Consider the following 25770-nt stretch of genomic DNA (forward strand, 5'->3'; position numbering starts at 1 on the left):
ATTATCCCTGTCCCTAAAAAGCCAACCATTGACGGCCTGAATGATTATAGGCCTGTTGCACTTACGCCTGTGATCATGAAGTGCTTTGAAAAGTTGTTCGCCCGCCACATCAGGGATACAATCCCTCACTCAGTTGACCCTCACCAGTTTGCTTATAGAGCAAATAGGTCCACTGAGGACGCCGTCGCTGTAGCTCTATACACAGCACTGATGGTTGGAGTCATCTCAGGAGGGGATGAGTCTGCCTACAGAGATGAAGTCAACAAACTGTCTTTGTGGTGTTTGGTGAACAATCTCACACTAAACACCATGACAACTAAAGAAATAATCCTGGACTTTCGCAAACGCAGCACAGATCTGGCCCCACTCCTCATAAACGAGTATGCCTAGACCGGGTCCAGTCCTTCAAATTCCTCGGGGTCCACGTCACGGACAAGCTCTCCTGGTCTACCAACACCACAGCAGTGGTGAAGAAGGCCAAGAAACGACTCCATTTCCTGAGGGTACTACGGAGGAACAAGTTGGACACTAAGCTTCTGGTAACCTTCTATAGAGCCACTGTGGCGAGCATCCTGTCATACTGCATTACAGTGTGGTACACTGGAAGCACGGCAGCAGACAGTGATCAACACCGCCCAGAAGACCATCGGCTGCTCTCTGCCCTCACTGGATGACATTGCCAGCCCTCGCTACCTCAACAAAGGTATTGCATTGTTAGGGACACGTATCACCCTGGTCACAAACTGTTGCAGCTGCTGCCCTCTGGCAGACGCTACAGGTCTCAAAGCACGGACAAATAGACTTAGGGACAGTTTTCTTCCCACAGCAATAAGGACTAAACTTGCGTTAGCACGACACACAATCCCTTCTGTGCAATAACTTCGGGGTGTACAATAACAATGTGCAATATCTTAGATTGTGCAATATTTTAGAATTTACCTTGCCAGGATGTGACTTTATATATTTTTATATTACTTGTGTTTTTTTCACTGGGAAAACACACTTTGTGGAGTAGCACCAGAAATTTTGTTATACGCAGCTGTGTATGATGACAATAAAGGCTTTCTGATTTTGATTTGAAACACTTGTGATGTACAGTGGGGCAAATAAGTATTTAGTCAACCACCAATTGTGCATGTTCTCCGACTTGAAAAGATTAGAGAAGCCTGTAATTGTCAACATGGGTAAACCTCAACCATGAGACAATGTGGAAAAAAACAGAAAAGCACATTGATTTAAGAATTTATTTCCAAATTAGAGTGGAAAATAAGTATTTGGTCACCTACAAACAAGAAAGATTTCTGGCTGCCAAAGAGGTCTAGCTTCTAACGAGGTCTCCACTCGTTACTACCTGTTTTAATGGTTTCTGTTTTAACTCATTATCTGTATAAAAGACACCTGTCCACAACCTTGATCTCTCACACTCCAAACTCCCCCATGGCCAAGACCAAAGAGCTGTCGAAGGACACCAGAGACAAAATTGTAGACCTGCAACAGGCTGGGAAGACTGAACATGCAATAGGTAAAACACTTGGTGTAAAGAGCAAGAATCCCAGAAAAACATGGGGCGACCTAATGAATGACCTACAGAGAGCTGGGACCACAGTAACAAAGGCTACTATCAGTAAAACAATGCGCCACCAGGGACTCAAATCCTGCATTGCCAGACGTGTCGCCCTGCTGAAGCCATTACACATCCAGGCCTGTCTGCAGTTCGCTAGAGAGCATCTGGATGATCCAGAAGAAGACTGGGAGAATGTCTTATGGTCAGATGAAACCAAAATAGAACTTTTTGGTAGAAACACAGGTTCTCAAGTTTGGAGGAGAAAGAATAGTGAATTGCATCCAAAGAACATCATTCCCACTGTGAAGCATGGGGGTAGAAACATCATGCTTTGGGGCTGTTTTTCTGCAAAAGGACCAGGACACTGATCTGTGTAAAGGAAAGAATGAATGGGTCCATGTATCGAGAGATTTAGAGTGAAAATCTCCTTCCATCAGCAAGGACATTGAAGATAAGACGCTGCTGGGTCTTTCAGCATGACAATGATGCCAAAGACACAGCCAGGGCAACAAAGGAGTGGCTTTGTAACAAGCATTTCAAGGTCCTGGAGTGGCCTATCCAGTCTCCAGATCTCAACCCCATAGAAAATCTGTGGAGGGAGTTGAAAGTCTGTGTTACCCAACAGCAGCCCCAAAACCTCACTGCTCTAGAGGAGATCTGCATGGAGGAATGGGCCAATATACCAGCAACAGCGTGTGAAAAGCTTGTGAAGAGTTACAGAAAACGTTCGGCCTCCGATTTTGCCAACAAAGGGTACAAAGTATTGAGATGAACGTTTGGTATTGACCAAATACTTATTTTCCACCATGATTTGCAAATAAATTCCTTAGAAATCAATGGGATTTTCTGGTTTTTGTTTCCACATTCTGTCTCTAATGGTTGAGGTTTACCGATGTTGACAATTACAGGCCTCTCTAATCCTTTCAAGTAGGATAACTTGCACAATTGGTGGTTGACTTAATACTTAATTGCCTCACTGTATTTGTAGCCAGCTAATTTTCTTAGTAGGCTAATATAGATAGATGGATAGGTGTTGCTTTCATTATAAGGCTCCACGCATTTACTCGCATATAGGCTGCCCGTGCGTATAAACCGCACCCTTAAAATTGCCTTAATTTTTTTTAATTTTACAATTTCTCGCGTATAAGCCGCCCCCCAATTCCCAATTTTCACCTCCATATTCATGGTTTTAATAGGAAGTACAAATGTGTTACTTTGATGGGAAAATCTTAAGAAAAATCATTACAAGTGGTATTTCTGAGCTATTGTATGAATCAAAAGCATATTATTAGGGTCAATATCATAATTTAATATGCCCGTCTTTGTAAATGCAAAATATAAAATTATTCAATTTGAAAAAAGAAATAAGTCCATCTTGATGAGAACCTGATGCATTCTAATTACAGAAATTACAATGTTCTTATCAGAAGTTTAAGATGTTGTGGCAGCCATATTGCTTCAAATGTCAAAATATCTCAATTCTTTGATGGTTCATATTACTCCAATAGTTGTCGCTTTTGAACAAGAAATATAACGAAAAAAAAACAAAGTGGCTACTCGCATCTGGCCAGTCAGAGCACGTTTAACAAGGTTTAAACGGCAGCACCCTCGGTAAGATAGCTGTGCCCCGAGCGAGCAGTGAGGGGAACTTGAGTTTTTTCACGTTTTATGCAATATACTTACGTTTTTTTTCTTGAATTTCATTTATAGACCTCAAAATTAATTGTGTTTTGCGTGTTATCTTTTTATCTTTAAGTCTATCTTGATGAGAACCTGATGCTTTCTAATTACAGAAAATTACAATTTTCTTACCATAAGTTTAAGATGTTTCGGCAGCCATACTGCTTCTAATGTCAAAATATCTCATTTTTCGATGATTCATATTACTCCAATAGTTGTCACTTTCGAACAAAAACTAGAATGAAAAAAAAGGAAAGTGGAATTTTGTTTTATTTCAAAATCAAGGCTACCCGCGTCTGGCAAGTCAGAGCACGTTTAACTAGGTTAAGACGGCAGCGCCCTAGGTAAGATGGGTGCCCCGGGACCTACGTAAGATGGCTTTGCCCCCGAGCGAGCAGTGACGGGAACGAAAAACAACAACATTTTTCAAGTTTTATGCAAGATACTCACGTCTTTTTCTTGAATTTCATAGACGTCAAAATTAATTATTTTTTCTCTATTTTGAAATAAATGACCGTATAGGGCGCAGTCGCTTGCGTCATGACGTCATGACGCCATTGTGCCTTGACGTCACGACGCCATTTATCATGCCAAGGTGGCGTCAACTTTCAGTCGTGTCTTTATGCGCAAATAAGCCATATCCTCGATTCAGTCAATTTATTTGTTCGACAAAAGCAGCTTGTATGCGAGTAAATACGGTACATAAGGCTTTAAATTTCTTTGTGATTGGGGTGTAATCTAACAGCAAACACACTGGTCTCTTTTTATCCTGCCTTAGCCACTATGAAGCAAGGTGCTGCATGTACGTTTTTATCTTGTTTCCTGATCTGAGTTTTGAGAAGATATAGTATTTTTTCATATTAAGCCTCAGTGCACTTTTATTTTTGTCCCTGTTTAATACTCATTTATGTTGTCTTTGGAGGTTTTGTCTATCACTCCAGTCTATGTGTGTGCTTTCTTGGTGTATTACCATTACACATAGAACTTATTCTTCCAGCACACATTCTGATAAGGGTGAACCCCTCCACTCCCCACAGTAGTGGATGTTCAATTACACTTTATTCTAGTAGTTCCAAATAGGCATGAATCATCTTCACTCCCTCACATTAAAAGAAGTGGAGAATAGAATAAAGAGAAATGAAAATAAAATCTACCTAGCTGATTTGTATTGAAATGTTTTGTTAAATATCATCCTCACCTAAATTAGCAATGACACTAAAATAGATGTGTGGAACAAGACAAATGGAACATTAGTTCGTTACCTCAATAAAAGCAAATATCATGGCTTTTTCACAGGTTTGTATTTGCTGTTGTGTCTGACCCAGTTTTCCAGCCAAAATGGTCCAATTCTCCTGCAGCATTGGAGCTATAGAGAGAAAAAAGATTGAGTTCGACAGGAGAAAAAAGATTGAGTTAGACAGGAGAATAAAAATTAAAATTGACAATCACAACTTACCATTTGACTTTCCTTGCAAGACTTTAGTCAGATCAAATTTGCAGACATGCTCCATAAGTTTAAGTAAGTCACGCCAACGTTTCTCCCTGTAGCATGTTTGTAGATGACCTAAAAATGTTTGGTTTTGCTCTCTGGAGTATGTCTGAGAGAACAATTCCTCAAAGGTTTCCCACACGGGGAGTAAGATCTGCCTGTGATCTACCGGCTTGTACCTGGTTTAGAAGACACAAATATGTTGCATTACCTGCTGTGAATTAAGACAAGTTATGATAGAGTATATGGAGAAAATTTAGATAATGAAGCAACCAAACTTTTCCACAAATTGCCGTAATGGGTACAGAGATTCATTCCAACTGAAGAAGGAGACCTTTTCACAAATGTCTTAAATGTCTACAGTGCCTTGCGAAAGTATTCGGCCCTCTTGAAATTGTCAAACTTTCACCACATTTCAGGCTTCATACATAAAGATATAAAATTAAAACATTTTGCCAATAATTAACAACAGGTGGAACACAATTATTAAGTGGAACGGAATTTATTGGAAAATTTACCGTGTTTACTCGCATATAAGCCGCACCATGAAAATTGCCTTGAATTTTTTGAATTTTACAACTTCTCGCGTATAAGCCGCCCCCTCATTCCCAATTTTCACCTCTATATTCATGGTTTTAATAGGGTGTACAAATGTGTTGCTTTGAAAGGGAAAATCTTAAGAAAAATCATCACAAGTGGTATTTCAGAGATACTGTATGAATAAAAAGCAAATTTTTAGGGTCAATATCATAAGTTAATATGACTCTTTGTAAATGCAAAATATAAAATTATTCAATTTGAAAAAAGAAATAAGTCTATCTTGATGAGAACCTGATGCGTTCTAATTACAGAAATTACAATGTTCTTACCAGAAGTTTAAGATGTTGTGGCAGCCATAATGCTTCTCATGTCAAAATATTTCAATTCTTTGATGGTTCATATTACTCCAATAGTTGTCACTTTCGAACAAGAAATATAACGAAAAAAAATCAAAGTGGCTAATCGCATCTGGCCAGTCAGAGCACGTTTAACTAGGTTTAGACGGCAGCGCCCTCGGTAAGATGGCTGTGCCCCGAGCGAGCAGTGACAGTCACGTTTTATGCAATATACGTACAATTTTTTTCTTGAATTTCATTCATAGACGTCAAAATAAGTTTTCTTGTGTGTTATCTTTTTATCTTTTCTCTATTTTGAAATAAATGACTATCAGCCGCATTCGCTAGCGTCATGACATCACGGCACCATTGCCACATCGGCGTCATCGTGTCACGGCCCCGTCATCTTGCAATTTTTTTGCATGTTGTGTTTTTATGCGCATATGAGCTGAGCCGTAACCTCGATTCAGTCATCATTTTTTTGTCCAACAAAAGCTGCTTATATGCGAGTAAATACGGTAAACTTGTAAAAAAGTGGGGCATGCAATTATATTGGGCCCCATTCATCAATACTTTGTAGAGCCACCTTTTGCAGCAATTACAGCTTAAGGTCACTTGGGGTATGTCTTCTCTATCAGTTTTTCACATCGAGAGACTGAAATTCTTGCCCATTCTTTCTTGCATAACAGCTCGAGCACAGTGAGGTTGGATGGAGAGCATTTGTGAAGAGTAGCCTTCAGCATTCCCTAAACATTAGACCATTTCAGGACGCTAGATGGCGCCAGATATCGTTAAAGTAAATGCAGAACACTGATGGTAACTGCAGTTACAGTAATACCTTGAGATACAAGTGTCCCAACATATGAGAAATTTGAGCTACGAGGAAAATTGAGAGCAAATTTTTGCCTTGACATATAAAACAAATTTGAGACGCGAGCATTGGGGATGGTTACCGATGCGGCCTTCCTTATGAAAACAGCATTGCTCTGTCTTTCTAGCCACATCTCCCTCGTGATTAGAGATCTACGAGCACCAGGCCGTACAGTTTGCATTTTTCTACTAGATATAATAATAATCGGACATAGGCCCTGTCGTCATTATCAACAACAAAAAAGCCTACTTGTTAGGCTTTTATATAGCGTGACCGATGTCGATATTCTGCGAAAAAGCCCACAGAATCTACATGGACTTGAAAGCAAAGCAAGCATCTGAAAAAGACACCACTCTTCAAAGCGAGTCAAGTCTTGTTCGATAATTTTAAAAAACAAACTGGGATGCACTTGGTTTTGAGGCGTGGGCAGCAATTTCCGACTCGAAAGCCGTGGTGGTATACAAACATCTTTGCCTCTGTAATCGCACAAGGTTTAAATTTAGTTTAACGTAATTTTAAAACATATTTTAAGTGCGTATAGTAATCTCTGTTAAATCAAGTTATATTTTAAGTTTGTTATGTCATGACCGCGTTGCCGTATGTCAAGTCACTCAGTCACTGACTGACTGTTATTTGTGCACTACGTGATGAAAGCTTTTAATCTCATTATACTTGTATAGTGACAATAAAAGCATTCAATTCAAGTTTGTAATTAGTAATGAACCATTTTACTATTAAAGATCATAACCACTAGATAGGTATTTGATACTTTGTGATTAGGTGGTGAATTAGAACAAAGAAAAAGATGTTTTTCCATTGTAGTATCCTCTTTTTGGTGTTTTTTTCAGAGGGTGGGAACAGATTAATTTGTATTTAGTTATTTTCTATGGAGAATTGATTTGAGATATGAGTAAATTGACATAGAAGCTCAGTCTTGTAACGCATTAAGCTCGCATCTCAAGATATTGCTGTTTTGCAATTTTGTTGTTTTATCACAGTAGATTGGTTAGTTTACATTTAAAAAAATTAGAAGCATTCACAAATATAATTGTACTTTACATTTTAAAATGTTCAGATGATTTGAATGAGACAAAACAACATGTGTTTTCTCTCAAATATATTGTTTTAATCATTTGTTTCAGATGTACAGTAATAACTCCACATAAGAGTGCCCCGACATTCGAGCAATTTGAGAATTTCGAGCAAATATTTATCTTGAGATACGAGACAAATTTTGATATACGAGCATACAGCAGACGCAAGAGGCTGCTCATAAGAACATCATGGGCACTGTCTTTCTCCCCCCCAACTCCCTTGTGTAATGTCTCTATGAGCACTGGGCGGAGCGTTGCAATTTTTCAGTGTCCCCCCCGTTAGTCAGTGCAGAATGGCGGAGCTTGCTTAATAATACGAGAGGAGTGTACTACTTCTCGTTGGCCAGTGGTCGTGCGTTATCCTATTGTGAGGACATTTGCAAACAACCCTCGATAGATTGCAACTGAGTCAGGGTGGAGGTGGGGCAAATAGTCGACAACCAATAAAAAAAAATTTCCATTGTAATATCCTGTTTTATTCTGTGTTTTTTTTCAGAGGGTCGGAACAAATTAATTTGTATTTAGTTCATTTCTATGGGAAACGTTCATTTTGAGATACGAGTAATTCGACATACTAGCTCAGTCCCGGAACGCATTAAGCTCAAATCTCGATGTACCACTGTACTGTAATTATTTTCTGTGTAAAAAAATCATTTGGTGTTCAAAAATTGTTTTTCAAACCAGTCTTGAAAATGAGGGAGTCGTCTTATAATCAGGATCATCTTATATTCAGGGAAATATGGCCATTATTGCCTAGCTCTAAAACGTTTGAAAAAGAAAATCATTACAATTGCGAATAAAGAAAATTAAATAAATTTCCACCAAGAAGAGGAGTGAACCTTAATTTGCTGCAAGCTATGTGATGCGGCTATACAGTAATACCTCGATTATTGCGGTTAATGGGGGGGTTGGGACCCACCCCTCCGCGAAAAGTGAAACTCCGCGAAGTAGGGTCCCCCTCATTTAAAAATAATAATTACATTTTTTTTAATATTCCTCAGTGCTGAGTCCTCGTAGCAATAGTGGCTTCTGGTTACGAGTTTCAGCGTGGATTTTCACATTTTTATTAACTTAAAAAAATATATGCAGTGCTGAGTCTTAGTAGCATGCGGAAGACAGGCGATTTGCTTCCGCTTGCAAGTTTCAATAATAAAAAAATAAAAAATAAGCCACCTCGTGATGTAGAGGTTCATTCGCCTGACTTTGTTACGGGCAGACGTGGGCTCGATTCTTGCAGGCGGCGGTATGATTGGGAGTGCAGATGGCCGTTTGTCTCTGTGTGCCCTACGACTGACTGGCGAGCAGTCTAGGGTGTGGTCTGACTTTCGCCCGAAGACAGTTGGGTTAGGCTCCAGCAACCCCCACAACCCTTGCGAGGCTGGGCGGTATGGAAGATGAATGAATGTGCTTCAACACGAATAGATTTTGCATGTTTATTCATTTTAATGGATTGCCCGGACGAGCGAGTGGTTAGCGTGTCGGCCTCACAGCTCTGGGGTCCTGGGTTCGAATCCAGGTCCACATTCCAAAAACATGCATGGTAAGCTGATTGGACACTCTAAATTGCCCCTAGATATGGGTGTGAGAGTGCATGGTTGTCCGTCTCCTGCGATCGGCCGGCCACCGATTCAGGGTGTCCTGCCTCTGGCCCGCAGTCAGCTGGGATAGGCTCCAGCACCCCCCACCACCCCAATGAGGATAAAGGGATTCAGAAAATGAGACAAGATTAGTTTTAATGGTTTAGCAAGTAATTTGATGATCATTTTCTCTCATTTTTGTGTGTCTTCACACTTCCTACAAAATTGGGACACTGAAGAATGTTTAAGGGTTTACAGTGGTACCTTGAGATACGAGCTTAATCCGTTCCGGGACTGAGCTCGTATGTCTATTTATTCGTATCTCAAATCAACGTTTCCCATAGAAATGAACTAAATACAAATTAATTTGTTCCCACCCTCTGAAAAAAAACACCAAAAAACAGGATATTACAATGGAAAAACATTTTTATTGGTTGTAATGCACCATCTGCTAACAGAGTAACAAATAACTAGTGTTTATGATGTTTAATAATAAAATGAGGCATTATTTTATACTACGGGGAGTTCGTGGATGGGGGAGAGAGAGAGTCACTTGACAAATGCGCTCGTAACGTAACATAAGCTTTAAATTTAACTTAAATGAACTTAGATTCCGATACACATGCTTAAAAAGTTTTAATCTTAAGTTACACTAAATTTAAACCTTGTGCAATAATCAAGGCAAAGAGGTTCATGTATTCCACTGTGGCTTTCGGGGCGAACTTCTTGCTTCTCCATACGTATTGACGACGCACCTCAGTAACGCGTATACTATTCATGTTTTTTGATTATTTCTTGCTTAATATTGATTGTCATCATACGCCTTTTCTTCGCACTAGCCTTCATTGCATCGGCTTGCTTTGGAACCATTGTGGTTCCCTTATTTCTGCACTGACTAATGCAAAAAAAAAAAATGCATCGTTCCGCCCAGTGCTCGTAGAGATCTTTGCGGTAAGAGAGGCAGTGCAGTGAAATCATAAAGCAGCCCGGCCAACTGGCTATCTCAAATGCTCGTATCTCAAAATTTGTCTTGTATCTCAAGGTAAATGTCTGGTCGGAATTTTACTCGTATCTCAAATTCCTCATATGTATGTCGAGGTAGTACTTTTGTTGGTAGTTTTGTGGTGACCATGGAACAAATTAGAGTATTTAAATATAAAGTACAGCTCTACTTACAAAATTTTCAACTTACGAAAAAACTTAGGGAATCAATTAATTTCGTAAGTAGAGGTACGACTGTATAGTGGTTATGATCTTCAATACTAAAACGTGACATTGCAGATAGACAGTAGCGGCTTACCCGCAGAGTGAATGGACGAGAAAGGGCAGGAGAAACTAGATGGAGGGCAACACGGAACATGACAAACTTTAAATGTAACATAAATTAATTTAGATTACTATCTGCACACAATACATTTTAATCTTACGTTACATTAAGTTTACACCTTACTGTGCCCAGGCAAAGATGTTAATGTATTCTACCACGGCATGGCTCAGACCCGAATGTACCCCAGTTCGTTTATTTAAAACTATCGAACCAGCCACAGCCCGCTTTGAAAGGTTCCTCTGGCGTCTTTTTTAGATGCTTGCTTTCCTTTCAAGTGCATGTAGATTCCGCTGGCTTATTGACTCAGTGACGCTATCTGCAGTAAAAAAATGCAACCTGTACAGCCTGGTGCTCGTAGATATCTTTACGCGACAGTGATGCTGTTTTCTTAAGCAGCCTCTCACATACTCGGCTACCCGGACAGCTGCATCGGCATCCATCTCGTATGCTCCTATTTCAAATTTGCAGAGCTGCCAACCTCCGTCGACCCCATTTTAGGAGAACCCTTGTCCCATTTCCGGAGTTTTACGTTTTCATCAGGAGTGAATGAGATTCATGCAAATTCAATATTAAATGTTAAAAAACAAAAAACATTAAATCAAACTGTTATGTTTTTCATTAATTGAAATTTATTTTTGCCAACTGTTGAAAAAACACAGCATAATGAAAATAAGTATAAAAAGTGAACAAAGCAGGCATATTGATAAGACTTACCAGTGCTCTGTCCTCCGACTTCTATTAGAACACAAGTGTCAAAAAAAGGCGGCCCGCGGGCCAAACCTGGCCCGCCGCATTATCTTGTGCGGCCCGGGAAAGTAAATGATGAGTGCCGACAAATTCAAATGAAAATTATAGATGTATAGGGAATATTCCCAGTGTTTCCCCTCTTTAAATCAATAATTGCAGAGGATTTGTACTAATTTGAATGTCCGAAAATGATCTATCGATCAGCACAATCGAAAAAGCTGTGGTTTGGATGAAATCGAAAGTACGATGTGGCCCAAGGCAAAAAATGAGTTTGACACCCCGGGTTTAGAACAACCCCGGAAATGACGACAGGATTTGTTTCAAAACTAAAGACTGGTGGTTTAGTCAGCCTTAATAATACTTCCTTTATGAAAAAAAACGAAAAAGCAATTGATTCCGAATCATTTGTCAGAACTTGTAACTCCGATGATTCACAATGCACTCGTGTTACCGAATTCATCAGGTTTACAGTGCTGTTGAATCAAGATGGCGGAAGCCGTAGCGATTGTGTGAATTTCGAGATATTTAAATAGAAATCTGGTACTTTTCCGAAATAGTTGCTTAAAAAAAATGTGACAATTTTTTGGATTTGCAGAGTTTGGGGGAGTTGTCAGAAATCCTGCAGTTTGCGTTGCTTGCAAACAGCAGAAATTCCGGAGAAGTTGCCAGCTCTGAATTTGTCTCATAACTCAAGGCAAAAATTTGCTCAGAATTTTCCTCGTATCTCAAATTTCTCATATGTTGGGACACTCGAATGCAAAGGTATTACTGAGAATGTATTTAGGGCAACATAGGAAAGTTGCCAATTTCTTTTTTTCTCCCCTTCATGGGCATTAATTAAAAAGGTATCAAAGGTTAATATAAAAAAAGTTTAATTATAGTAGGAGTATATAGTCGTCCAAATAACTAGTTGTATTTAACGTTGCATTTTGGAAACAGGGAGATGACAACAATTAGCATGAGAGCATTCACGCATTCATTCATTTTCTGAACCGCATTATCCTCACTAGGGTAGCGGGGGTGCTGGAGCCTATCCCAGCTGACTTCGAGCCAGAGACGAAGGACACCCTGTATCGGTCGCCAGCCGATTGCAGTGCACAGACAGACAGACAACCATTCGCTCTCCCACCCATACATAGGGGCAATTAATAGGGTCCAATCAGACTACCATGGATGTCTTCGGAATGTGGGAGGAAACCAGAGTACCCGGAGGAAACCCCCCACGCAGGCCTGGGGAGAACAAGCAAACTCCACACAGGTGGACTGACCTGGATTTGAACCCAGGTCTCCCACAGTGAGGCCGACGTGCTAACCACTCAATCCAACGGGGCGCCCAGCATGAGATCAATCATTGATTAATTTAATTTAGAAAACAAATGTCTTAGTGGAAAGTACTTGCTTCTGTTGTGTAAACTTACCCGCCCAGGAGGTCAGCAGTGTCACTCTGTTGATTCATGTTCACAACGGCTAACCTATGTCCTAGAATATAAAACACAAAAAACCTGTGTATAAAATAAATTGAAAAAAAAAGAAAAATCGCAATATCCGAGGATTTTCACTTAAGTAAGAATAAGAGAAGCGTTCATTTTTACAATTTCAATTTCATGGGCCAACACTTGACTTTGCGTTGCCAGAAGAGAATACATACCGTATTTTCACAACGCCTGAAAGGGCACCGTCTCGGTTGCTGGTGTATTTTCTCTTTTTTTGTCAATAGAAAAGGCGCTTCGTTTCAAAGGATGCACTGCTATGGTTGTGCTAGCATGACACAAGTTAGCATGCATGCTAGCATGCTTTAAAAAAGTAAACAGGAGCAAAACTGAACTTTGATTTTGCTTTATTGACGTAATGTGTAATCCTGTGGCGGTCCGTGAATTTCCTAGTGACGCCTTCAGCTGTCGGAATCAATCCAACCCTCAAAAACTATTTTATGGCTATAAAACCTCTACTGCAGCTACGGCTCCGACACATAAAAAATCATCTTTACGTCTTTTTCTTGCGTCTGTATCCGTTTTTGCTACCGCAACCAAGATGGTGCCGTTCAAGTGGCAGCCGGTGGCGGTAGCTCCGTCCACTCTTGCTTCTTTTGTTTTTTTGCTGCTTTTCTGTCTTAATGATTTGATTTGGTGATTCTTAATGATCCCATTTACTTTGCATTGCTTTGTACTTTGTGCTTTTGCTTTGTTGTTCCGCGGCCTTTGCGACTGTATTGTCTAACTTGTAACTATGCGTTTCCTGTATCTGCATTCTCACCCTCTTGCTCCTGTCACAATGAAATTTCCCAAATACGGGATGAATAAAGTTATCCAATCCAATCAATAATAACCTCATACAATTGAAATATTATATAGGAATATAGCCATATTTTACTCACCAAAAATCATTTTTAACTGTACACAACATCCATCCTCATTTATTTCCTCCTTATTTTTTATCGCCATCGAAGCTAATGCTGAAAGTCGAGCCTGTCCTATCGTATTTCTGGCATACGTTTTTATTCGATTTAGTGCTGAAAATGTTCGTTCCCGGTTGTGACAGGCTTGCTTGCTTTGGAGTTGTCCGACCTTTCTTAATTATGTCCAGCTTTTTTTACTTGAAAAGTCCGTCTTGAAAATGGCTTCGACAGTAAATCTGCAAACAAATCCATTTCTTCTCCTCCTTCAGCCATTGCGGGTTGACCAAACCGCTATTAAATCAATACAACAATATATTTGTATTTTTTTCGATGGCAAAATATCAGTATCACAGTTCTCTCATCTTCGCTTGGAAGCCATGGCTACAGTAGGTCTATGCTGCTTCAAGAAGCTATCGAAACTACATCCAGGTGACCTAAACGGATGTCACATCCGTTTAGGTCACATGGATGTAGTTTCGATTTGTGCCATCCTCAATCGGCAAATTTTAACTGAAAGTTATTAAAAGCAAACGTAACGTTTTGAAAAAACGATAGCGTCAGACATTGCATGATTTTTTTTATTTTCATAGTTTTCATAGAAAATGTGAATTTTGTAATTGGCTATAAACTGGCGTAGTAAACTACCGACGATTCTTAGTATTTGGTAGCTCTACAAAAGCTCAAACTACAGTGCTCGCTGACACGTTGGCCCAAGCATCGACCATCCATTCCAAATCATCACGCAACTCGTGCGACACTGCCTGCCTTTGTATGGAGGGTTAAAAGCGCTACGAGCATACGAAAGTCAACTGCCTTTCGTGTGCTCGTAGTCGTGACGAAAGTCAACTGCCTTGCCATTCTTCTGGGAAGTTTTGAATGGATTTACCGTAATGCTTGGGATACGCAGAGAGGCTTTAGGGTGAACGTCCGCTGGGTTGATCGCAATAAGTACAGTGACGGTAAGAAATGAAAACCCATCAGTCAAGCAGTCACTCATACAAAATTTTGAATTTATAGCAGAAACAAGGCACACCGACTGATTGGGCACCCCATCCATTTTAGACTTTTAAACGTATTTCTTCACCACGAGAGACGGATCCAATCTGTATTGCCTGTCAATCTGTCTCCATTCCTACCTCAATCACAAAAAAGGCCCTGAGATACTTCAACTCCTTCACTTGACTAAGGACCTCGTCCCTGACCCAGAAATAGCATGCCACCTTTTTACAACTAAGGACCATGGGCTAGACTTGGAGGTGCTGAATCTCACCGCCTTACACTAGGTTCCCAACTGCTCCAGTGAGAAAATAAAATAAAGCCAATAGAACAATATAATCTGAAAAAGCAAAGAAACAATACTGAGGTTACCAAACTTCCTCCACGCCTCGGCTGCTCCTCTCACTAAAGGACAATTCTTATTTGTGTTTGTCTTGTTGTGATAGGTATCTGTTTTTTTCCACACTATGATCTCAGTACTAAACTTTGTTTTTTTTAAAGGTCCAGGTGTTCGTATGTGGCCTATCGTATCTTATGCAAAGCCTGTGGACACTCACAACATGCTCATGCGACTAATTTGTTGCAATAAGTCAACAAACACCACAATTGTCTTTGGAAAACAGAGAAGCTTGCAAACCAAGTGTCAACAAAGGAGTTACAAGAGCGGAAATAGAGCATGTTAATATTTCAAAACCATTCTTTGTTAGTGACATGTCAGAGTAGTTGTTTAAAAGCAAGGCTTTTTTCATAGTTCATCACCTGTGATTTTGGCCAGATGTTGTACAGTTGTGGTCTTTCCGGTCCCAGTCTCTCCCACTAACAAAACAGGCTCCTGTTTACCAATACACACAGCCAGTCGCTCCAGAAGAACAGCAGCCGGCCGAGTAGCAGCAAAGGTCAGGCGATCACTGCTCATGATGAAAAAAGAAACTAATAAGACTCATCATATGTAGTTACATTACAAATAAATGTAATTTTTTTTTCTATAAGTGGTTTTAGCATTTAAAAATACAGAACAAGAAGCAGAAAATTAAACCTAAACCAAGTCAGATGCAAAAATGACAGTTTTAGATTCAGTTTAGAGTAAGTTCAGAGAAATTTCAGATTTTTATTAACCTGTTTAGATTTAAACTTTACTGAGAAAAGCACCTTTCACGATGAGAATATTTGAAAAATCCATCCACAACAGAGAAAGAGAATGCTGCTTGAAAACTTAATCTGTATATCCCTAATTTGAAATAAGCATATCATCAAAGTTGGACTGACTTGAATGCTTCATACTACAGTAATACCGATTCGACCTTAATGCGTTCCGGGACAGAGCTCGTATGTCGATTTACGCGCAACTCAAATCAACTTTTCCCATAGAAATGAACTAAATAAAAATTCATTCGTTTCCACCCTCTGAAAAAACACTAAAAACAGGATATTACAATGGATAAACATTTATATTGGTTCTAATTAACAATCTACTAACAGAGTAACAAAAAAACATCTAGTGCAGGGGTGGGCAAACTATTCCACAAAGGGCCACAGTGGGTGCAGGTTTTCATTCCAGCTCATGGAGGGCACCTTTTCACCAATCTGGTGTCCTACAAGTACAATCAGTGGATTGCAGTCAGGTGCTCCTTCTTTTCTGCAGAAATCTCATTTGTTAAAAACCCGTGCTTCCCAACCACTGTGCCGCGGCACAATGGTGTGCCGTGGAGCAATGGTCAGATGTGCCACGGGAAATTTCTAAAAGTCATACAATGTCATATTCAGAGAGAAAAACTACTATGAATATAACGAGATTAAAATTAAACTATAACAAAGTTAAAATCAAAATATGATGAACAATAAATTATAGTTTATACTATTACACGATTCAAATTGTGAAACAGTCATTTTGTTGCCTTTTTTTCTCTAACATGAACCGGAAGTTGTTTGGTTTCTAGGGCATCAACTTTTGGCGACAAGTCTGTGTGAGCACAGCATTTTTTTGCGTAATACTAGGAGATAAGTACTATTTGGAGAAAAGTCAAAATTATGCGATTAAAAACATTACATTACTTATTTTTGCATCACTCGAACCGGAAGTTGTTCAGGGTCCGCAGACATCAACTTTTGGTGATATTAGGTCAGTGTGAAAATTTTGATTTTGGAATCATTTTGGAGGTTTATGTGATTTCTTCTGATTTGATGAGAATGACTTGTTAATATAGGCGACATAGTTTTAAATTAAAAGATTTTCAGATGGTGTTGTCCCTTGAGATTTTTTCAATGCAAAAAGTGTGCCACAGCTCAAAAAAGGTTGGGAAACATTGGGTTTAAGTATATGCTGGTTCCATTGGAACAAAAACCTACACCCACAGCAGCTCTCGGGGACCGTAACATAACAAAAACATAAATTTAAGTTAAATGAATTTAGATTACGATATAGACACTTAAAAATAAGTTTTAATATTATCTGACACTAAATTTTTTTTTACTTTTTTTTTACTTTTCTTCTTCTGGCTTGGCTTTTTGCCTCGCTTCCAACTTTTTTTCATTTATTTTTTTAAAGTTTTTAAAAGGAACCTATCTAGGGTTGTTTGCTTTGGTCTCCCCTTCAAAACATTACAAAAATGACGCACACAAATGTCATCACAATAGAATAACGCACGACTACTTGCCAACTTGCTCCTCTCGTATTGGCGAGCCAGCTCCGCCACGCATACACCACTCATGTTTTTCGATTATTTTGTGCCTAATATCAATTGTCATCATATGCCTTTTCTTCGCATTACCCTTCATTGCACCTGGTTGCTTTGGACCCATTGTTTTTCCCTTAATTCTGCACTGACAAACGCAACAACAAAAAACACGGAAGAAATGCAAGACTCTGCCCAGTGCTCGTAGATATCTTTACACAAGGGAAATGCGGCGAGAAAAACAATACACTTATCATAAGCAGCCTCTCGCGTCTTGGCCACCTGGCTGTCTCTCATGTTCGTATCTCAAAATTTGTCTCGTATAACGATGCAAATATTATTATAGAATTTTACTCCTATAGGTATGATTGTATTTAAAATTTTATATATACCTGTAGATCAGGTGTCTCAAACCGATTCCGCAAAGGGCCGCAGTGGGTCCTGGTTTTTGTTTCAACCGATCCAGTGTCGACATTTTAACCAATCAGGGTCTTCTAAAATAAGTAGCACCTGGCTGCAATTAACTGATTACACTTGCAAAAGGTGTCCGCTTGTTGGGTTGGAATGAAAACCTGCACCCCCTGCGGCCCTTTGAGGACCGGTTTGAGACCCCTGCTGTAGATGAAACATTGTGTAGTGACGTACGCAAATCAAAGGGAGGGCTCAGATTCTCATTCACCTAGTTCTAGGGTTTTTTTTCATCTTGGTGAGGACCCAAATCTTTATTTGCAAACCTCGTGTCTTTTATAGGCCCTTAACAATGAAAACATGAAAGATCTATCGTTTACCATCATCGTTTTGGCAGAAACGGAGCGTTCTAGAACAGGGGTGGGCAAACTATTCCACAAAGGGCCACAGTGGGTGCAGCTTTTCATTCCAACCCATAAAGAGGGCACCTTTTCACCAATCTAGTGTCCTGCAAGTGCAATCAGTGGATTGCAGTCAGGTGCTTCTTGTATTCTGCAGAAATCTCATTCGTTAAAGTGCCTTTGCTGGATCGGTTGCAACAAAAACCGGCACCCAGAGTGGCTTCGCAGGTCAACCTGACTCTGGTGAGTGTGCACAGGCCTACGCATACTTGATTAATTAGCTCTCATTCCACAATAATTCATGCTTCCATCCAAAGTCTGGTTTATTTTATTCTATGTCTTAGAGGTTATTAAATTATTTCAGACTGCTTCTTGTAGGTTTCAAGTTAGCCAATAGATGGCATATCTTCTCTTAAGATGTGCTAGTCATGTCTTTGAGCTGATGAGACATTTTCAGAGCAAGTCAATCGGCCGTGGTTTATTTTAGACTTCTTTTTGTTCTTGTTAGTGAATCCAAACTGATCCAAGTCAACAAAACTCATTATTTTAATGGCTGATGGTGAACTTTCAATTGGATCTGACAAAAAATTCCGGGACACATTACGTAAGCAACTGATTACAGATTTCACATCAGTGGTGAATGTAAAAGAATCCATGCAGTGTATATGAAAAGCAGTTCAGGAAAAAGGATGTCGTGTTTTAAGCCCCACTTACGTATTCAGTTGTGCTGTTTGAGTTGCTTTTCGGAATAAATGCGTTCTACCCACTACGGCCTCTTGCTCAGTGAAAAAGATGGTGGGCTGATACATCTGGCAGAAGTATTGGACCTACAAGCAATATAAAAAAGTAATTTTATGAAAAGATAAACTATGTAATAAATACATATACTCTGTATGCACAATGTTCATTTTGTTACTGTACCAGATCATTGCTCGAGGTCGGTGGTCAGAACTAGAGGCACATACGTTTATTTAATTAATGAAGGCCCAGTGGCTTTTTCAAAAATGTTTGAAAATCAAGTGGGAAAAATATATTTTTGTTTTTAATATGGTTTCTGTAGGTCCATCTCTCTCTCTGTCCGTCTCTCTCTTCCCCCCTCCCTGTCTCCCCTCTCCGTCTCTCTCTCTGTCCGTCTCTCTCTCTGTCCGTCTCTCTCTCTGTCCGTCTCTCTCTCTGTCCGTCTCTCTCTCTGTCCGTCTCTCTCTCTGTCCGTCTCTCTCTCTCTCTGTCCGTCTCTCTCTCTCTCTGTCCGTCTCTCTCTCTCTCTGTCCGTCTCTCTCTCTCTCTCTCTCTCTCTGTCCGTCTCTCTCTCTCTCTCTCTGTCCGTCTCTCTCTCTCTCTCTCTGTCCGTCTCTCTCTCTCTCTCTGTCCGTCTCTCTCTGTCCGTCTCTCTCTCTCTCTGTCCGTCTCTCTCTCTCTCTGTCCGTCCGTCTCTCTCTCTGTCCGTCCGTCTCTCTCTCTGTCCGTCCGTCTCTCTCTCTGTCCGTCCGTCCGTCTCTCTCTCTGTCCGTCCGTCCGTCTCTCTCTCTGTCCGTCCGTCTCTCTCTCTCTCTGTCCGTCCGTCTCTCTCTCTCTCTCTGTCCGTCTCTCTCTCTCTCTCTGTCCGTCTCTCTCTCTCTCTCTGTCCGTCTCTCTCTCTCGCTCCCCGTCCGTCCCGCTCTCTCGCTCCCCGTCCGTCCCGCTCTCTCGCTCCCCGTCCGTCCCGCTCTCTCGCTCCCCGTCCGTCCCGCTCCCCGTCCGTCCCGCTCCCCGTCCGTCCCGCTCCCCGTCCGTCCCGCTCCCCGTCCGTCCCGCTCCCCGTCCGTCCCGCTCCCCGTCCGTCCCGCTCCCCGTCCGTCCCGCTCCCCGTCCGTCCCGCTCCCCGTCCGTCCCGCTCCCCGTCCGTCCCGCTCCCCGTCCGTCCCGCTCCCCGTCCGTCCCGCTCCCCGTCCGTCCCGCTCCCCGTCCGTCCCGCTCCCCGTCCGTCCCGCTCCCCGTCCGTCCCGCTCCCCGTCCGTCCCGCTCCCCGTCCGTCCCTCTCCCCGTCCGTCCCTCTCCCCGTCCGTCCCTCTCCCCGTCCGTCCCTCTCCCCGTCCGTCCCTCTCCCCGTCCGTCCCTCTCCCCGTCCGTCCCTCTCCCCGTCCGTCCCTCTCCCCGTCCGTCCCTCTCCCCGTCCGTCCCTCTCCCCGTCCGTCCCTCTCCCCGTCCGTCCCTCTCCCCGTCCGTCCCTCTCCCCGTCCGTCCCTCTCCCCGTCCGTCCCTCTCCCCGTCCGTCCCTCTCCCCGTCCGTCCCTCTCCCCGTCCGTCCCTCTCCCCGTCCGTCCCTCTCCCCGTCCGTCCCTCTCCCCGTCCGTCCCTCTCCCCGTCTCCCTCTCTCTCTCTCCCCGTCTCCCTCTCTCTCTCCCCGTCTCCCTCTCTCTCTCCCCGTCTCCCTCTCTCTCTCCCCGTCTCCCTCTCTCTCTCCCCGTCTCCCTCTCTCTCCCCGTCTCCCTCTCTCTCACCCCGTCTCCCTCTCTCTCTCTCCCCGTCTCCCTCTCTCTCTCCCCGTCTCCCTCTCTCTCTCTCCCCGTCTCCCTCTCTCTCTCTCCCCGTCTCCCTCTCCCTCTCTCCCCGTCTCCCTCTCCCCGTCTCCCTCTCTCTCTCCCCGTCTCCCTCTCTCTCTCCCCGTCTCCCTCTCTCTCCCCGTCTCCCTCTCTCTCACCCCGTCTCCCTCTCTCTCTCTCCCCGTCTCCCTCTCTCTCTCCCCGTCTCCCTCTCTCTCTCTCCCCGTCTCCCTCTCTCTCTCTCCCCGTCTCCCTCTCTCTCTCTCCCCGTCTCCCTCTCTCTCTCCCCGTCTCCCTCTCTCTCTCTCCCCGTCTCCCTCTCTCTCTCCCCGTCTCCCTCTCTCTCTCTCCCCGTCTCCCTCTCTCCCCGTCTCCCTCTCTCCCCGTCTCCCTCTCTCTCTCTCCCCGTCTCCCTCTCTCTCTCCCCGTCTCCCTCTCTCTCTCCCCGTCTCCCTCTGTCTCTCTCCCCGTCTCCCTCTCTCTCTCCCCGTCTCCCTCTCTCTCTCCCCGTCTCCCTCTCTCTCTCCCCGTCTCCCTCTCTCTCTCTCCCCGTCTCCCTCTCTCTCTCTCCCCGTCTCCCTCTCTCTCTCTCCCCGTCTCCCTCTCTCTCTCCCCGTCTCCCTCTCTCTCTCCCCGTCTCCTTCTCTCTCTCTCCCCATCTCCCTCTCTCTCTCTCCCCGTCTCCCTTTCTCTCTCTCCCCGTCTCCCTCTCTCTCTCTCCCCGTCTCCCTCTCTCTCTCTCCCCGTCTCCCTCTCTCTCTCCCCGTCTCCCTCTCTCTCTCCCCGTCTCCGTCTCTCTCTCTCAGTCTCTCTCTCAGTCTATCTCTCTCCGTCTCTCTCTCTCCGTCTCTCTCCGTCTCTCTCTCTCCGTCTCTTTCTCTCCGTCTCTCCCTGTCGCCCTCTCTCTCTCCGTCTCTCTCTCGCTGTCTCTATTTCTATCTTTCTTTTTTTTACATTTAACCTAAATGTACCTAGATTACAACACACAATAATACCGTATTTTCACACTTATGAAACGCACCGCACCGTCTGATAGGGTGCAGTCTCAGTTGCGGGGATCTTCAGATTTTTGTCAATACATAGGGAGCCTTGTCGGATAAGGCGTTAGTATGACACTAGGCTAGCGTATGTTATGCTAGCCACTAGCATATGCTATGCTAGCTGCTAGCATATGTTAGGCTGGCCTGCTAGCGTGTTTTTTTACAGACAGCAAGAGCAAAACTAAGTTTGATAGTGCTTTATTGAGGTAAAAGGAACACAAGTTGTGTCTGTACCTGATATTGCGTTCGACTTTACCCATGCTAAGCTCCACTGTCAGTCAGAGTTGTGTATTCCTGGAACTTGAGGACAGCTTTGGCGAAAGCTCGAACAACAGTGCTGGCCAACATTTGAGCCCAGTCATCCACAATCCATTGTAACTCATGGCATTGATTGTCCTCGTTGTTATATTGGCGTTGACAATTCATTCCAAAGTCACGTAACTCGTGCGACACTGCCTGCCCAAACTACTATGTTGGCCATCCGGAATACATCACTCCCAAGCCGTTAGCAAGGCTGTTAAATTGTGTTCGATCCATGCTTCTGTCAATTTTCCAAGCATCACACCCGCATTCTGTTGTCATTCACGTCAGGCATTTCCTCTGAATAGCTCTAATATGTTGTTTCTTTGAGTATTGAGTGTTTTTGAGGGTTTAAAGTAAACGGAAGTCAAATGCCGATAAAATTTTAGACTTTTAAGTGCGCCCCATAGGTGTGAAAATACGGTAAGTTTAACCAAAGCAAAAATATTAATGTATTCCACCGCGGCTTTCGGGTCGGAACTAGATGCATTTCTATGCCTCAGAACTGGTTTTTTTTTTATTTTAATTAACGACCCAACCACGATTCATTTTGAAGGGTGGAGTCTTTTTAAGATGCTTGCTTTAATTTCAAGTCCATGTAAATTCCGCTGGCTTTTTCGCAGATTATCGACTCGGTCATGCTATGTCCAGTAAAAAAAAAATCGCAACCTATACGGCCTGGTGCTTGTAGATATCTTTACGCAATGCTCGGCCACCCAGTAGGCGGCATGAGTAACCATCTTGTATGCTCTTATCTCAAATTTGTCTCGTATCTCAAGGCAAAAATTTGCTCGGGATTTTCCTCTTAGCTCAAATTGTCAAGGTATTACTGTAACTCCAGTAACCATCAGTGTTCTGTTATGTTGTTGTTGTTCACTGTTCTGACTCAAGTTGTGCGAAAGGCAGTCTTTGATCTATTAGTCCATTACATTTTTGACCCACTCAGCCATGCCTCCGCTGTCTTACACAAAGGATCAGCTGTTAGCGCTATGCAACACCTGGATTCCCCTGGACCTGGAACTCCCTGCGGAGTTAAAGAGGAAGAGAAGAGGATGCAGAGCTGGACGAAAATGTAAGGAGAGAAAGCGATGCTTCAGACCCAGCATTCCATCTCCCCAATAAGATGGAAGAGCTAACAGCGCTTACCAAACAACAACAACAATATCGGAGAATCTGCATTATGTGCTTCACGGAGACCTGGCTGAATGAACTAACACACGACTCTCTCGTCCCCTTGAATGGCTTTCAGCTGGTGAGGGTGGACAGAGACGCTGAGGAGAGCGGTAGGAAGAAAGGTGGGGGACTAGCTGTTTTTATTTATAGTAGATGATGCATATTACTGTGAAGGAGCAACTTTGCACTCGAGATATCGAGCTAGTAGCTGTTAGCATCAGGCCGTTTAACACCCCCGGGAGTTATCGCACGTTATCGTAATAACTGCGTATATACCTCCTTCGGCTGATGCAGCCGTCGCTCGCAAGCTGCTTCACGCTACTGTGTCCCGGCTGCAGACGTCACACCCCCAGTCTCTCCTTATCTCTGGTGATTTTAACCATGCTCCCTTGGCTTCTACTCTCCCCACCTTCACTCAGTATGTGAAGTGCCACACCAGGGAACAAAAAACTCTGGACCTGCTGTATGCCAACACAAAGGAGGCATACAGCTCAGTCCCCCTGCCCCCACTGGGCCGCTCAGACCACAACCTGGTCCATCTGATCCCCACCTACATCCCTATGGTGAGGAAAATTAAAAACCTTCCATGAGGATCATACAAAGATGGACCGAGGAGACCAGCATGGTACTGAGGGACTGTTTTGAGACCACTGACTGGGAGGTGCTGCGCAATTCACATGGGAAGACATTGACAGCTTGACCCACTGCATCACAGATTATATTATAGGATAGGATAGGATAACTTTATTCATCCCGTATTCGGGAAATTTCGTTGTTCCAGTGGCAAGAGGGTGAGGATGCAGGAATAGGAAAGGCATTTTAGACATAAATAGATAGGTAATAAGTAGGTCAAGAAATAAATACATGAATAAATATATAATTAAATAAGCGTGTTGCTTAGCACCATATATACATACATACACATAAATGTACATGCATGCATACGGTAGGTCTTAACACAGCCATTTTTTTGTTAAAGAGCCTGACAGCTGATGGGAGGAAGGATCTGCGGAAGCGCTCCTTCCTGCAATGAGGGTGCCGCAGTCTATTGCTAAAGGAGCTTCGGAGGGACTCCACAGACTCATGCAGGGGGTGGGAGGTGCTGTCCATGATGGACATCATCCTGGTCAGCATCCTCCGCTCTCCCACTTCCTCCACAGAGTCCAAAGGACAGCCCAGAACAGAGCTGGCCCTCCTGACCAGCTTATTCAGCCTGTTCCTGTCCCTCTCCGTGCTCCCGCATCCCCAACAAAGCACTGCATAAAACACTGTAGATGCCACCACAGTGTCGTAGAAAGTCCTCAGCAGTGTCCTGCACACTGCAAAGGACCGTAGACTCCTCAGTAGGTAGAGGCGGCTCTGGCCCCTTTTGTACAGGGCATCTGTGTTTGTGGACCAGTCTAGTTTGTTGTTGATGTGAACACCCAGGTACTTAAAATTCTCCACGATTTCAATGTCTGTACCCTGGATGTTCACCTGAGTGGTCTGTTGAGGATTCCGCCGAAAATCGATGACCATTTCCTTTGTCTTACTGGTGTTGATGTAGAGGTGGTTTTGCCTACACCAGTCAACAAAGGCTGTGATGACTCCCCTGTACTCCAGGTCGTTCCCGTCCGTCACTCGTCCAACAATAGCGGTGTCGTCAGAGAACTTCTGGAGGTGGCAGGTGTCTGTATTATGTTTAAAGTCCGATGTGTAGAGGGAAAAGAGGAGTGGAGAGAGCACTGTGCCTTGTGGGGCCCCCGTGCTGCAAGCTACCACATCAGACGTACAGTCCTGGAGTCTCACATATTGTGGTCTGTCAGTGAGGAAGTCGATGATCCATGCGGCTAGGTGGTTCCTTACTCCAGCCTCTTCCAGTTTCCCTCTCAGTAGAACCGGCTGAATGGTGTTGAACGCACTGGAGAGGTCAAAAAACATCTCTCAGCGTGCTTCCCGCGTTCTCCAGGTGTGAAAGAGACCTGTGCATCAGGTAGGTGGTAGCATCTTCCACACCAATGCCTGGACGATAGGCGAACTGTAGAGGGTCCAGCTCTGCATTCATCAGGGGGCTGAGGTGATTGAGGATGATTCTCTTCAATGTCTTGATCAGGTGAGAGGTTAATGCTACCGGCCTGAAGTGGTTTGGCTCCCTGGGGTACGCAGTCTTAGGAACTGGGACCATGCAGGAAGTTTTCCACAAGGTGGGGACCTTCTGCAGACTGAGGCTGAGGTTGAAAATATGCAGAATCACTGTACCAAGCTGATCCGCACACTCTCTCAGTAGTCTGGAGCTGAGGCCGTCTGGACCGGTAGCCTTCCTTGCCTCGATCTTCTTGAGCTGTTTTATCACCTGATCGACAGTAATGCAGAGACCGGTGGAAGAGGGGGAGGAAGAGGAGGAGGAGGAGAACGAGGGGGGAGCGTTGCTTCTGGTCTGGGGGGTCAGGGGAGTGGGGGCAGGACTGAATCTGTTAAAGAACTGATTCAGTTCATTGGCCCACTCCCTGCCGCCAGACTCCGGGTCTCTCTCGCTGTTGCCTCCATGGCCCGAAATAGTCCTCAAGCTCCTCCAGACCTCTTTGGTGTTGCCTCTCTGGAGTTGGTTCTCCAGCTTCCTCCTGTAGATGGTCTTACCCTTCCTTATCTCTCTCTTCAGC

At 43.3% G+C, this 25770-nt stretch overlaps 1 protein-coding gene across 4 annotated transcripts in view; it reads right to left on the reverse strand.

Annotated features, from left to right (window-relative positions):
• mdn1 (midasin AAA ATPase 1) overlaps positions 1-25770 on the reverse strand; it is a 305960-nt gene that overhangs the window by 218231 nt on the left and 61959 nt on the right. For all 4 annotated transcript variants that reach the window (XM_077586594.1, XM_077586596.1, XM_077586595.1 and 1 more), the window contains exons 13-17: positions 18811-18923; positions 15375-15523; positions 12643-12703; positions 4701-4912; positions 4507-4610 (exon numbers count right to left, since the gene is read on the reverse strand). In XM_077586594.1, coding sequence (XP_077442720.1) covers positions 4507-4610; positions 4701-4912; positions 12643-12703; positions 15375-15523; positions 18811-18923 — 639 coding nt within the window. The remainder of the gene's footprint in view (positions 1-4506; positions 4611-4700; positions 4913-12642; positions 12704-15374; positions 15524-18810; positions 18924-25770) is intronic.

The sequence above is a fragment of the Stigmatopora argus genome, chromosome 19 (assembly GCF_051989625.1).
Source record: "Stigmatopora argus isolate UIUO_Sarg chromosome 19, RoL_Sarg_1.0, whole genome shotgun sequence".
NCBI classification, from domain to species: Eukaryota; Metazoa; Chordata; class Actinopteri; order Syngnathiformes; family Syngnathidae; genus Stigmatopora; species Stigmatopora argus.